The sequence below is a fragment of the Microtus oregoni genome, unplaced genomic scaffold, assembly GCF_018167655.1.
Source record: "Microtus oregoni isolate MIOR12 unplaced genomic scaffold, Mior012 000080F_ref0000499, whole genome shotgun sequence".
In the NCBI taxonomy this organism is placed as follows: domain Eukaryota; kingdom Metazoa; phylum Chordata; class Mammalia; order Rodentia; family Cricetidae; genus Microtus; species Microtus oregoni.
Window position 1 is genome coordinate 1,956,196 of NW_024544538.1, and position 15,977 is coordinate 1,972,172.

At 39.2% G+C, this 15,977-nt stretch overlaps 1 protein-coding gene across 7 annotated transcripts in view; it reads left to right on the forward strand.

Annotated features, from left to right (window-relative positions):
* The window catches only part of Enox2 (ecto-NOX disulfide-thiol exchanger 2), a 324,894-nt gene that overhangs the window by 292,671 nt on the left and 16,246 nt on the right, over nt 1–15,977 (forward strand). For all 7 annotated transcript variants that reach the window (XM_041642908.1, XM_041642912.1, XM_041642910.1 and 4 more), the window contains one exon: nt 1,348–1,462. In XM_041642908.1, the coding sequence (XP_041498842.1) occupies nt 1,348–1,462 (115 nt within the window). The remainder of the gene's footprint in view (nt 1–1,347; nt 1,463–15,977) is intronic.

Below are 15,977 nucleotides of genomic sequence, written 5' to 3' on the forward strand. Positions count from 1 at the left end.
ACATCATAAAGGTCTACAGTAAGAACTTTGTTTAATGTTGAAAATAAAGTAAGTTTTCATTTCTTAGTTCATTATTTCTGAATAGAAGAACTCTTGTCTTTTATTTTAAGCTAAATTAATCTGAGTTATTTTTAAAGTATCTGACCTTTTGATATAATTTCCTATCTTTTTTTTAATATGAGTACAATTTCTTTATGCCAGGAGGATAGTTAAATAGATACTTGATTATTTGTTTGCTGAGTACCACATCTGAATCACTTCAAGGTTGTTCTCTGTCATTCTTTTTCTGAAAAATGTAATCTTAACCTAGTTCCTGAGATATCCAATGATTTTGGTGGTTATCCTAGATATGAGTATTATAGTGTAAAAATTATGGACTCTTCTACGTTCTTCCAAAATGTTCACTTTGTGTTGTTTTGCTTAAATGATCATTTTCATTGTTTGTATTCAAGCTAGAGGTTTCTTGGATAGAAGTTCCAGTAACAGTTTAGCACCTTTAGCCTTAGCTAGGCTGCTTAGACTCTCTTGTGCTTTCTTGGTTAAAAAAGCATGCAAAACTTTGAAAGGATTTTAGATACAGAGTGTAAACAATCTCTCTGTGTGTGTCTTCCTTTCTCCCTTCTCCTTACCTTCCTCTGTGCTCTCCTTCCCCGACACATTTCTTCTTTCTCAGATTCCCTCCTTACTCTCCAGTGGCTGTTTTTCTTTTAACCACTCTCTTGTAATTATTTAGGCCACAAAGGCTAGGTTTTCTACTAGAAATTTAGCTGCCCTGTGACTAACTCTGATCTGCTCTCAAACCAAGAGGCTTTTGAAAACCTGGGAAACGTGTCCATAGATTGTTTTTTGTTTTTTGGGTTGTTTTTTTTTTTTTATTTTTGCTTCTTCCAAATGCCAGTTCCTCTTCATGATATACCTACTTTGTTCACTGTCTATTGACATCAAGTAGTTATGTATTTTGGTTTGTCCAAACATTATAGCTATTGTCCATGAAAAAGTTAGTCTTGTAGAAGGTTACTCTTAGCAGCTCATTTTTGCTGTATCTTCTAAAACTACAAAATCTTGGTTTAGAGTTCTGTTCAGGAAAGCTGTTCATGGAGGGGAAATAAGAAGCAGCAAAATTAAAGAACCCAACGTGGGAAGGTATAATGACAAAACTCTAAAGGGAAATTTCAGAACTCTACACAAGAGCCAAGTGTGCCTTTTAGCGAGACTGTGTAGTCTCAGTGTGCTGTTGCCTTTTTGTTTAAGAGCACCCTGAGAGTTTTTAAAATGTCCCCATACTTCCATCCATTTCCTCAACATTTTCTAAGTTTTCCGCCTAAAATACATATCTTTTAACCTTAGGAAATTCGCAACATTCATAATGATGAATTAATGGGAATCAGGAGAGAAGAAGAAATGGAAATGTCTGACGATGAAATAGAAGAAACGACAGAAACAAAAGGAACGGAGGAGTCAGGTAATGATCATTCTGGTTTGTTATATGTAATAAACATTAACTTGCAGTGGCAGTATTTTCAAACCTTTAAAACAAGGTAAGATGATATATACATCAACCCACCAGACTGGACACCAGATAGAAAACAAATTGATGGGGCTATATAAGTAAACACTGGCTAAATATCGAACCTCTGTATACAGGGTTTTCTGTTCTTCATGTATTTCCTTTTCATTTGAAGTGCCTAATTTAACATATGCACTTTTTTCCAAAAAAAATTAAACTCCCACTTGATGGAGGAAGGTCATTGGTTAAATAAAAAGAAACTGCTTGGCCCTCATTGGTTAGAAGATAGGTGGGAGGAGTAAACAGAACAGAACACTGGGAGGAAGAGGAAGTGAGCTCAGACTCCACAGCTCTCCTCTCGGGAGCAGACGCCTCAGAGAGATGCCATGCTCTGCTCTCCCAGGCAGACGTACGCGATGAAGCAGGCCGCCAGGTTAGACATGCTGAATCTTTCCCGGTAAGACTGGTGCTCACAGGTAATTAGAGATGGTTTGATCGGGATGTGAGAATTAGCCTGTAAGGGCTAGAGCTAAAGGGCCAAGCAGTGTTTAAATGAATACAGTTTGTGTGTTGTTATTTCGGAGCATAAGCTAGCCATGTGGGCAGCCGGGGTGCTGGGGACGCAGCCCCGCCGCCCATATTACTACACCCACTGGACATTTAGGTATCATTGTTCCATATTTGATTTGGATTTATTGATATTCTCTTCAACTGTAAGAAAACATCTGCCTAAATGCTAGATTACTTATACATTCTACCCAAACAAGTAACAGATAGATACATGACTTAAGTGTTAAATATATATATATATATATATATATATATATATATAGCGCAAAGGACATAAAGAAAAATACGCAGTTGATTATATAATTTAGGAGAAACTGTCAAGATTTTTTAAAGGCTTAGTCAGTGCTTAACATGCAACGTGAAGACCTGAGTTCAGATCTCTAGCATCTATATAAAAAATTAAAAGCTGGAACAGTGGCACACACTTGGGATTCAGATGCTGAGGAGTTGAAAACGAAAAGATCCCTGGAACCTGCTGGGCAGCCAATCAGTAAGCTTCACGTTTAGCAAGAGACCCTGTTTCAAACACAAGGTGGAGTGTGATGGCGCAAGAAACCCAGCATTAATATCTACTTACATATGTCCATGCACGTGCGCATCACGTACGCATGCACACCCCGAAACACACAGTTTAGAGAAGATTTTGGATTAGTGCATAGAAAATTAAATATTTCCATAATGTTCAAAAATTGAAACCTACCAAGTAATAAATAACCATCACAGTTACTTAGTAAATATATTGGGTACCAAATAGGAGTCCACAAAAGGTTGTCTGGGTGAAGGCTTTTATTCTAGTCAAGTTTTAGCAGGAGCTCACAGAAGCTACGGTGTTGATACCCAGTGGGACTATAGAGTAAGCTTCATGAACAATAAGACAACACTTTACCCATTAGTTCATCATAAATGACTCTGGATGGAAGATCATCACAAGACTGAATACCTGCCACCAGACCAGTGTTTCCGGTAAACCACTGCAAACAATATTAGGACTTTAATTATATGGAATACAGTTTTAAAAAAAGCATTAGGCTAGGGGGATGGCTCAGTTTATAAAAGCTTTTCCTTTGGCAAACACGAGGACCTGAGTTCAAATCCCCAACAACTACATACAAAGCCAGGCATGGCCTTGGATGCCTGTAACCCCAGCACTGTTTGGGGGCACAGAAGATCACTGGAAAATGATAGAGCTAAACACCCAACATCATTCTTCTCTGGTGTCTATGTATGCATGTGGCTGTGCACATCTGCACACACAGGTCATATATACATATACATTTTTAATAAAAAAAAAAAGCACTAGGCCTGAATTTCAAATATCTGAAGTGTAGTCTCAGATCTGGGAGAGAATTTCCCTCCCTGCCAATCATCTGCCATGTCATAACAACTAACTTGGATTTTGTGGTGGTCAGATTAATTCATCCAGTCATTTCATAGCTGTTGCATGCCAAGCAAGTTGTAAACATTAGAAATATAATAATTTAGTGTCTTTAATTTAATTTGTCATGTAGGAGTACATATCAATTGACCGAAACTCAAATCTGCATTTGGTCTCATGTAAGGGGTCTTAGAATCTTCACTCCATAAACAGAAATACTTACAGAAAAGAAAAAAACATCAAGCCAGACTTTTTAAAGCTATCCATTAGCTATTGTAATGAAATTTTCTCTATTTTTGTGATATACTTGATCCATAAACATAAAAACTATTGTCTGTGCTCAATACTTTCTATAAGCAGTGGTTAGCATTTTCAGAATATTGAATTGCTGCAAATAAATACTACAAACCTATAGCCAAAATAAAGAAAAGTCTGTAATAATAATGAAGCTATTCAACTTATTTAAGTGCTTCCCTAAGACGTGTTAGAGCAGATTAATTATGACTTATAGTGTTGCCTCCACTTCAGTATCTCCAGCATCACAGACACTACTTATACGTTGTTATAGTGGGATAGATGCAACCTAATTTTGAGCATCCACTTGATGGATTGCAGTTGAGTTAGTATGGGAGGAGAGGGGTATGTGGGAAATTCATACTGAATGCACTTACTAGGGATATATAATTGCATTTTGTTTCTGTATCTCTTCTGAGTTAAAAGCTGTATTGGCTACTGCACAGAATCTTATTCGTTCAGAGACTGGAAACTCCCTGACAGATCATCTTATAGCTATTTTCTTTCCTGTTCCACATGCCAGGATGCTGCTTTGTCAAATAAAGCTATCTACAATAGACTTAATGGAGCTTACCAAATAGCTTTTCTCCCAGAAGGTTTCAATTCATTTTAATTCAAGGACTTTTGTGCATTTTTCTTCCCCTCGATCGTATCTAATTCTGTTATCTCACTTCTGTAGTACTCTGCTGCAGAAATCCTGCTCTACGTGAGCCAGCACGAGTCTCCTTGGTTTTTATCTAAATCAGCTACATGTTTTAGCTATCACATGTTTCCAATTAAAAGCTTAAGCAAGTCGATCTCCACGTTGTTGCTTTCTCTCACTGTGCTTCCCAGACTTGAATTCCAGGGGCCCGTGGCGCATCCCTGGTTATCTTTTCCTTCTCAAACTTAGTAAAACTAGTCACATTATGTAGTGTCACAGAATTTCTGCTCTTCCAGAGACTCTGTATTACCCCATATCTGCGACACAGTCCTTGCAAAAAAAGAAAGGACTGCTTTGCTGAAAGCAGTCTTTTAAATGGGGAAATCAAATCAAATTGGATATTGTGAAATTGTTTCATTCTTTTGTTAATTGTGTGCCCAGTAAACAGAAGAGCCGAAAGGGACTGTTCTCTACATATCCCTTTTCCCTTCTTCAGATTAGATTAGTGCTCACCAAGACTGGTGCCCCTGAAAATCATTTTAGGTATCCTAAAGGGTACAAGCTGTCAGTCAGGAGGTACACATTCTAGAGATCCAGGGTGTACTACTCTCACTACAGTAAATCATGTATTTATATGTGAAATTTGCTGTGAGAGGAGACATTAAATGTTAGCAACTCCCCAGGAACTTTGTTCACAAGTGAGTATGTTAATTAGAACATACAAATCATTGTTCAAACCTTACTTCTCTGGAAAAGAAACATTGTAAACCTTGAGTATATACAGTTCTTTATCAGTCATACCTCAATAAAGCTGAAGAAAATTAAAATTAAAAATATTTATAAGATGCAGAGAGTCTGACCCAGAAGGTCTTTAATGGTGTTTCAGATGCTTCAATTATTTAGATTCTGGTGGTCTGGGGACCATTTGGGAAACAGTGAAATAGACTAAATCTCATTGATTGTTCTAGCCAAAATATTCTCTTCCTGGTTTCTTCTCATCATCTAGCTTCCATTATTCTCACTTTAAGAATTTGATCAATCGAGGCAGGTAGTGTTGGCACACGCCTTTAATCCCAGCACTCGGGAGGCAGAGGCAGGCGGATCTCTGTGAGTTCTAGGCCAGCCTGGTCTACAAGAGCTAGTTCCAGGACAGGCTCCAAAGCTACAGAGAAACCCTGTCTCAAAAAAACAAAACAAAAAAGAAATTGACCAATTAATTATTACAATGTCCTGCAAGCTAAGAGAAATATTAATGTAAATATAAATAAATCTGCATAAATTTAAAATAGTACTTGGTGCTAACCTAGAAAGTACTGAATAGAATCTAACCAGGGCAAGAGATATCAGTGTGATCCCAAGTAGTCACAGCCAGCAACAATTGCTCAGGCCTGTGAAAGGGGAACAGGTTTATATAGGAAGAACAGAAGTGAGAGACCATCCTAATGGTGTGGGCGCATAGAAGGAATAGGGAGTCAGTGATGGAAAGAGGCATAATGTCTGCTGGGGGATAAAAGACAATGGCACAATGGGTCTAAAGTCTGGAGGAGAATACATGCCAGGCTCAAGTTTAGCATAGTAAGCTCGATGGCACCATGAGCACTTGAGACCATAACACTACTATGATGAAAACATCATGAAATCTACATTGTAGGAGATAAGTTTGGAAAAAGGGAGACCAGCCTGATTCTGTTTTACAAATAGAGTCGTGAAATGATGAACACTTGGGCTCGAGTGATGGCACTAGGAAGGAGCAAAATGACAAAGAAAAGACAAGAATAGAAATATGAGATTAAAGATGCTAGGGTCATTCATAAAGGAATGGACTCCAAAGGCTTTAGTGTAAGGCTGGTGTATAGATGAAGAAAAGTAAAGATCACTCAGTGAGCTTCTAGTCTGGGAGACCAGGGAATAGTAGATGGATGTATTTGATCACTAGAGCCAGAATAGCAAAATACCATCCCGTGGTTGACTTAAACAGTCATTTTATTTTGTGTGTATACATGTGTTTTGCCTGCCCAACATGTATGCAGTGTCCATGGAGGCCAGAAGAGGGTGTTGGTTTCCCTGGAACTGGAGCTGCAGTTCGTTGTAAGTTGCTACGTGAGTACCAGGAATTGAACCCAAGCTCTCTGCCAGAGCAGCCCGTGATCTTAACTGCTAAGCCATCTCTCCTGCTCTATAGTAGTGACTCTCAACCTGTGGGTCTCAACCCCTCTGGGGGATCAAATGACCCTTCCACAAGGGTTGCATATCAGAAATCCTGCATACCAGAAATTTACATTATCATTCATAACAGCAAAATTACAGTTAGGACATAGCAATAAAATAATTTTATGGTTGGGGGTCACCAAAACATGAACCATATAAAGGGCCACAGCTTTAGGAAGATTGACAACCACTGTCCTATAGAGTTGTGTTTTATTTTTTTTTATTTATTATTATTATTTTTTTTTTTTTTTTGGTTTTTCGAGACAGGGTTTCTCTGTGGTTTTGGAGCCTATCCCGGAACTAGCTCTTGTAGACCAGGCTGGTCTCGAACTCACAGAGATCCACCTACCTCTGCCTCCCGAGTGCTGGGATTAAAGGCGTGCGCCACCACCGCCCGGCTAGAGTTGTGTTTTATAACATTTATTGTATTAATTTTATTAACACTAGGAACTCAAGGTGGAAGTATCAGCAGAGTTAGTTCCATCTGAAGGCTGTGGGAGATAATCTTTGTAGCCTCCTCCCAGTTTCTGCTGTTTGGCAGCAATCATTGGCATTCATTGACATATAGGTTTATTACCCCAATCTCTGCCTTTATGCTCACATGAAGTATGTCTTATCTCCCTGCCCAAAATTCTCCTTTCTGGAAGGGCACCAGTCATAAGATTAGGACCCACCATAATGACTACACTCTAACTTGATTACTTCTGTAAATGTCCTATTAGTAAGCAAGATCCCATTCTTAGAGCTTCAACATCTTTGGGATGACAGGGAGGAACACAGTGCGATCCTCAGAACAGAGCTTATATAGATGGACTGAAATTGAAGTATTTGTGTTGTTGGTATGGCTTACGTTGATGGGGAGGAGGCATGGGATTGGCAGGGTCTTGCTGAGTAGCCCAAACTGCTCTGGACACTGTGTAGCCCAAGTTGATCTTAAACCTGATGGGCTCTTCCTGTCTCTTTCTTCTGAGTTCTGGGATTACAAATGTGCCCTTTAAAATTAATTTTTGATGTTCAATAAAAGGGAAGGAAGTCATGAAGAATGTGACTTCTTCAGTACTTGAAGATGTGGCAACGTTTATGGGAAATTGTGGAAATGAAGTCCTAGATAAAAGAACAAAAGGGGAATCAAAGTTAGAAGATGATGAAAGTGGGGGAAGCTGAAAGTTATGTATGCAACCCAGACTTCTGTATATAGTAAGAGACTGGTCATTCATTAATCACATAGGCTATTTAGAAGTAAGACCATGGAGAGGGAGCGATAGATATTGAGTACATACTGTGGAAGCATGGAAGGAAGAAAAAGGAGCTGAGAGATCCCATCAGCTAGGACCAACATGATTCCATATTAATCTATCTGCCTAATTCCACAACTTCCTTTAAAAGTGCTCTGAGGCCCAAGAGAAAGAGCAGAGAGAGTTGAGTCAGGTTGTAGTAATATGAGCGGCGGGGCTGCGTCCCCGGCACCCAGCCGCCCCCATGGCTAGTTTTACCCGAAATAATTACACAGAAACTGTATTCTTTTAAACACTGCTTGGCCCTTTAAACTCTAACCCTTACTGGCTAATTCTGATATCCCGATCAACCCATCTCTAAAAATCTGTGAGAACCGGTCTTACCGGGAAGATTCTAGCCTAGTCCATCCTGGGTCGGAGCTTCATGGCGTGTGTCTGCCCGGGAGTGGGGCATGGCGTCCCTCTCAGGCATCTGCTCCTGAGATGAGAGCTGTGGAGTCTGAGCTCACTTCCTCTTCCTCCCAGCGTTCTGTTCTGTTTACTCCTCCCACCTATCTTCTAACCAATAAAATGGGCCAAGGCAGTTCCTTTATTAGCCAATGACCTTCCTCCATCATTTCCCCTTTTTCGGTTTAAACAACTAAAAAAGGCTTTAACTTTAACTTGGCAAAATTACATATAACAAAACAGTTATCAAGTAAAAGTTACAATAATCTTTATCATAACTAAGGAAAACTATAACCATAACTAACTATTCTTAACTCCATCAAAGACTCCAGAAAGATACAATACTACCTAAGCAAACAAGAAAAAAGCAACTTTTAAAACTCTAGAAATGACAGAGACATCTCGCTGCCTGGACAGTCACCCGAAGTTCCTCTGTACCGTTGGGGCATCCATCTTCAGCCTTCAGGCCCATGGTATCCAGCAGACATTTCCATAAAGCAGGAAAATTCAAAGTCAGTTCAGCCACTATCTGTTGTGTCCTGCAGAATGTCTTGCAGACTCTTTCATGAATCAGGAACCCTGAAAGATCATCTCACCTTAGGCAAGTTCAGTAGTCCTCTCTCTGTGGGTTCTCTGTGTCCAGTTTATGCAATAGTCCAGGCAAGAGCAGTTTCTTGCCCAAATGGCTATCAAACTTCATAACGAGCCTCTTCGATGCCCATCTTCCTCTTGAAGTAGATTGGTGCTGCCAGGAGCAGAGTGTCTCATTGTCATGAAAAGTCCTAAGTTATTAAAACATTTAAAATGCCATATTCTATAATCTTTGAAAGATATGATGAATGCCTATCTAAAATATATCTATGTACATCTAGAAAATCTTAACTAACATGACTACAAACTTGACTATTATGATTATCTATTAACAATCTATATTTCTAATTATACATTACATTTTTAAATGAACTACACAATCACAGTTCCTTAATCAAGATCAGAAACACATATACATATAACAAAATTGACCTTAAATTTAAATCACTAAAACAAAATCCATATCAATGTAAATTATTCATATCTCTATCATATCCCCCTTTAAATGTAAAAGAACGTTTATAAACCATATTTGGGAACATGGGCACAGTTTTTTCTCTCCAAACTGCTTCCTGCTGAATGGGGGCGTCGTTAATTAGGTCTTTCATGGTATAACCTGTGTGCTAGTTTCATCTCAGTTGGCAGTTGAGCGAAGCAATTTTTTGAAGGCGTGCACAGTAACCATTCAGGAGGACTTGGTCTATCCTACCACACTGGGATGGAAGCAATCCACAGACTCTCACCCTCAGTGAAAACAAAATAAGAAACTCCTTTCCAAAGTATCATATCCTTAGATCCAAATTCAAAATATCTATGTTGGATTAGTTCAGCAGCATTTATAAATAAATATCTTTTAGCATCTGTTGCTCCTTCCTCAGCATTTAAATAATTTAAAGAGAGCATAATAGCATACAGTATCAAAATTCTCTGTGTATTTTCCATCTTTGTGCAGCTTTGTTTTAAGCTCTATTTTGTTTATTTTTACTTTTAACTCTTTGCTTTTTGAGATAGGTTCTCTGTATCTTTGACCTGAAGTAACTCTGTAGACCAGGCTGTCTTTGAACTCTCAGAGATCCACCCGTCTCTGCCTCCCAGGCATTCTGGATTAAAGGTGTACACTACTACACCTTGAACTCACAGAGATCTGTTTGTCTCTGCCTTCTAGGCACTGGGATTAAAGGCATGTGCTACCACACCTTGAAGTCACAGAGGTCAGTCTCCCTCTGCCTTCCAAGTGTTGGGATTAAAGGTGTGTACTACCACACACAACAACTCTCTTCCTTTTTTTATGTTTTTTACTTTAAGAACTTCAACTTTTAGTCTGCATTTATTTTTAACACACTGTAAACCATTTAAAAATTTTTTTTGTCTTTGACGCTCTCTTTACTGTATCTCTCTCTGTTGTTCTGACCACATGAGTCTTTAATTTACCAAGCAATATCAGTAGGATTAAAGGTGTGGCTTTACTGGCTAGATGTAACCCATTCCTTAGCTTTCCAGCCTCATGGCTGAGGTACTGGCTATAGCCATGTTTACTGCCACAACTCTATGGCATTTCAAGGTCCCTGCCAGCAAGCGAGCTTCAGCAGCCTGTGCTTGCAAACCGCACGAACCGCCTGCATAAAAGAGTCAGAGTTTTCCCTGGCAGGACAGCCCAGAAAGCCGGCATTTTAAAACGGCACAGCTTTTTTCCTGCTACGGCTGAAAACTGAAAAGCATGCGTTCAGCTTTTCGTCAACACCATTTAAGTGTTTCGTGGCAGGACCTCTTAATGAGCTGCAGGGTTTTGCAGCTAAAGCTGAGTCAGGGAGCCTCTATTAAATTGCAGCTACCAAGAAAACATGCTCTTCTCTTACCCAAGCTTTCTCAGGCTTTCAGTGGATTCAGTTGTCCACACGTCTGGGTGCCAATCTCTAGTAATATGAGCGGCGGGGCTGCGTCCCCGGCACCCGGCCGCCCCCATGGCTAGTTTTACCCGAAATAATTACACGGAAACTGCATTCTTTTAAACACTGCTTGGCCCTTTAAGCTCTAGCCCTTACTGTCTAATTCTGATATCCCGATCAACCCATCTCTAATAATCTGTGAGAACCGGTCTTACCGGGAAGATTCTAGCCTAGTCCATCCTGGGTCGGAGCTTCATGGCGTGTGTCTGCCCGGGAGCGGGGCATGGCGTCCCTCTCAGGCATCTGCTCCCGAGAGGAGAGCTGTGGAGTCTGAGCTCACTTCTGCTTCCTCCCAGCGTTCTGTTCTGTTTACTCCTCCCACCTATCTTCTAACCAATAAAATGGGCCAAGGCAGTTCCTTTATTAGCCAATGACCTTCCTCCATCATCAGGTGACCATGAGTTACAGACTGGGATGGTCAGCTTGGTCAAAGTTTTTCAGGAGACTGAAGAAATATTGGGTGCTGAGGAGTTTGCAGTACAGTCTATCCAAAAGCAATTAACTGACTGAATGGAGTTGGCCACTCCAAGAGATTAAGGATTTAAGAAGGAGAACAGAATCTTGGAGTGATGAAGGGCTAAGAGGCAACTAACCAATGAGGATGAATTGTTTACTTGGCAGAGGGATATAGGTGTTATAGAAGGGAACCATGATGCCCCCGATGCATCCATGCTGGTAGAAGTCTGGTTAGAGAGAAATAATGACATGTAGAGGCAAAGAGAATAAGACTTTGTGAGATCAGAGAAACCACTTGAGATTTTGCCTGAACCACTTTACAGCCACCTCTATAGGTTGTACTTGCATCATCTCCCTGTCTGTTGTTTTTAGCTTTTAACCCTTTGAGAACTGCTAAGGCTTAGATTTTTCATGAACCTTGAGAAAAATGTTGCACATTTTCTTTCTATCTTCTTGTAGCATTTTTTTAACTTCTCCAGTAATAAAGTTTTCCAGGAATAGCTTAATAACTGAATGACCTTAGCATTATTTTTGGCTTTGTTTGTTTCCTTTACACCATTGAATATTTTTAATGGCACCAAGTCTGTTTTAGTTCTTCATTGTACAGAGACGTGTCTGAGATTCTGCTCTCAAAGGCTCCTCTAGGAGGATATGTTCACAGCTGCCTTCATATTTTCATATTGTCATGAGAACCTGGCAGCCTTCAGATCTAAGCAGCAATCGGCATAAAGAAAAACATTCTCCATGTAGGGAATAGTCAGAAAAGAGAAGCTGAAAGCTAACGATGGCAGAATAAGAATGCATCCACTGTACTATGCTCTACAATGTCAAGACTGGTGGGTTCACTTGCTCAAACATAGTATTCAAATTCAAAGGTAATATTGAACTTTTCAGTGTTCTGGCCATGTACAAAAGACTCCAACTTCAGGAACAGGCCCAATTAATATTAAGTCTTTGAAAAGAAAGACTTTGTGTTCTCATTAAAATGACACCTTAACTTTAGAGAGTAGAAGTTACATTTTATCAAGAATCCCTCCCCCCAGCAGTAGATGGTTACCTTGTTTGTTTGGTTGGGTTTTTTTCTCAGTAGCAGGTATAAACTGAGGAGATTATTATCTGCTCCTGCTTCTGTTAGTACCCGTCACTCTGCCCTTTCCCCCGGACAGTATACAAGCACTCTCTCCTCCTCATTTTCTTAAAGAGAATTTTTTTTTCACATTTAAAATTGAGATTATGCCTCTAAGTATTGTCCTGCATCTGCCTTTCCCTCAGTTGTGACACGTGAGCCTACACTGGCCTGTAGGACTGTAGTATGTGAAGAAACAAAAGGAGGAAGATGGAATGTTGCTATTTTGTTTTGAGCCATGTAGATCACCAAATGACATTCAAACCACAGTAGAAACAACTGTCCATCTATAGGAATCCCGATTTAGAGAGGAACCTGTATGCCCATGAGGAGGATGCTATGAGCTTGAGGTGCTGTCCTAGGTGCTGATTCAGCAAACAAACCAAATATTGCTTCCTCTGTTAAAAGGAAGCATTATTAACAGGTGGTTTATGTCCCTTTTCCTATAGCATTTTGTTCGTGTTCATACATGAATCACTTGTATCATATTTCTCTGGTGCTGTGAATGCCCGATGAAAAGTATCTCATGCCCCTGTGGGATGGCATAATAATGGATAAATAATATTTAGAAATCTAGAAATGCAAATCTCTACATAATGACTTTCTCTTCAAAGACATAAAATCTGTGTGGATACAGAAGTAATTAAAATCAGTTAGAAAAATCACACACAAAAAATGAATGTGCCCTCAGAAAGGGCTTTTGTAATTGATTAATTGAAATGTGAGCTCTAAAACTACTATATCAAGATAATTACATCACCATGCATTGAAAACAAATGTGGACACTAAGAAATTCTTTCTATTGCAGTGCCACCCTCTGCGTTTGGTAGACAATCTGACCATAGTAGCCTAATAACTTTAGGAAGACTCCTAGGCTCAAGACATTTAATTAAACTCAATTCTCCCTAAAGGCAGATTGTTTTTAGGAATGAGATGTGTCTTAGTTCTCTTTAAATCCAGACATGGTATAATATGCCTCTAATTTCAGCATTTGGGAGGAGGGGCAAGAGAAACGAGTTCAAGAACATAGGTGATTACATAATGAGGCCATTCCAGACTTCCTGAGATTCTGTGTGAAAACAATACGTTTCTTTCTATATAGAACTCATCTTTTAGTGTGGTAGAGATTGCGTTTTGGTCAAGTTTTTAGAGGTTTGGGTTCATCATGACAAAGAAGGCATAGCTGAGCTGTTCATGTCATGGTAAACAGGAAGCAGAGAGAGGAATGCTTGAATTGTGCCTTTCTTCTCTTGTGACTTCATGAGAGCAACCAGTCTACAGGAAGATGCTATTTCTACTAAGAGCAGAAAGGAGAGATATGACCAAAAGGAGCAAAATCCAACAGGACAGACATTAAATTCTGCCATTGGCAGCCCACACAGTCACTCTCGTGGGCTGTAGTTTTCCAAAATGAGCACTCCATGTTCATGACTTCTCAAACCACCTGCCATCTACTTTGCATCTTCACCTCCACTCTCATAGCTTCAAGCCTTTACAGGGGCTGCTGAACTCATCTTGACTGCCACATACTTCCGCTTCTCAAAAGCTTTTCTTTGAAATCTAGATTCTTCCATCATTTATTATACTAGATAACTTTAATTGTTTGATTTTATTGTTTTTCTTTTACTTTCTACCAAGCAAAACTACTTTTCCATAGATAACTGAAAAAAATTCACATCTTTGTCAAGTTGGCTTTTAACCTAGTTATACATGAAGTAATAAGAGTGGCGGGGGGCTGCGTCCCTGGCACCCCAGCCGCCTGCTCGGCTAGCTTATGCCCGAAATAATTACACGGAAACTGTATTCATTTAATCACTGCTTGGCCCATTCTCTTCTAGGCTAATTCTCACATATTAATTTAGCCCATTTCTAATCATCTGTGTGTAGCACCCCAAGGTGCGCTTACCGGGGAGATTCTAGCCTATGTCCATCCTGGGTCAGAGCTTCATGCTGGGAGCGGTGCATGGCGTCTCTCTCAGGCATCTGCTCCTGAGATGAGAGCTGTGGCGTCTCTGACCTCACTTCCTCTTCCTCCCAGCGTTCTGTTCTGTTTACTCCTCCCACCTATCCTCTAACCAATAAAATGGGCCAGGGCAGTTCCTTTATTAGCCAATGACCTTCCTCCATCATATACACTTAATGTACAGTTTTTTAGTTTGGTTCCAACTTGCTATCTCCTTTTCCAGATTTTATGTTTTATTGGCATTTGTAAGAGGTAGAATGGGAATATAGCTCAGTGGTGAAACTCTAGCCTAACAAATGCATGGTCCTAGGTCTGTTCCCTAACACCATAAAAAAGGAAAATGTTTCCTTTTATGTAGTAGGAAAACAGTAGAGGTTAATAGAATCACCTATTTTTACCATAGTCATGAGCCTGGAGTACAGAGAGTACTCAATAAATGTTTGTTGGAGTAATGAAAAATCCTCTAATTATTGCACATAGACTTTATAATTTTATCCTTGAAATTTTGCACAAACTAATAAATAATGAAGTTTCATATATGTATCACAATTACTAAGTGGCTGGCTCTATATAGGAGTAAGTTGTGTGGCTAATACTTTTGGTGATTGTATTTCAACCACAAATGGCTTGCAGGCACACTAAGCACATCATCGGTTTAGTTTACATGTATGGCTATTCTATACTTTTTATTTATTTACAGTGTGGGGTTAAATAACGCCAAGTCCTGAATACAGTGTGGATTCTTAGAAAGTATTCTATAAAGTGCTTACCTTGTCAATTAAATTGGGATATGGGCCACTCATTAAAAATAAATTGCTATGTAGACCAAACTGACCTCAACTTGAAGCCATCCTCCTGCCTCATGAGTCCTGAGAATGTAGATATATATGTACACTCATGCATGGCTAGGAACTTTTTTGATTTTCTGTAGTGACAATCTGTGTCTTAACTGGTGTATTTAGAGCAATGACATTTGAAGTGATTATCGGTATGATTGGATAAATGCCTACTATATTTGCTGACGTTTTCTTTGGAGTGTCCTTGTTCCCTCCTCCTAATTTGTACTCCATACTTTTTCTTCTTCACATGGTTTTAAGCATTTCCTATTATTTTTTCTCTTTCCTCAGTATATCAGTTATACATTTTCTATATGGTTTGAGATTATGCAAGTATCCTACAATAACAAAATATTTCCAATTTTTCTCTCATCCCATGCATCGTTGCTATTGTTCATTTCACATGTACAGAAGCATCCATAAGTGTGTGCACTGTTACTGCCACAATTTTGAACTTTATACTGTAAACCACTTAATAAGAAAACATAAAAGGTTTTATTTTGTCATCACAAACTCATCTTTTATGTTCTACTTTCCTGTGAATTTCTGAACTATGTCATTTTTGTTGCTTCGAACAGCTTCTTTAATATTTCTTTCAGGGTAGATTTTCTGTCAAAACTCACCCTCAGTTTTTATTTAGCTGAAGAAATCTTTATTTATTCTTAATTCCATTCGAACATAATTTTCACAGGGCAAAAAATTCTACACTGGTAACATTTTTTTTGCTAAAATATTTTCCTCCATTCTCTTGATTTGTGTAGTTCTGAGAAGTTCTATGTA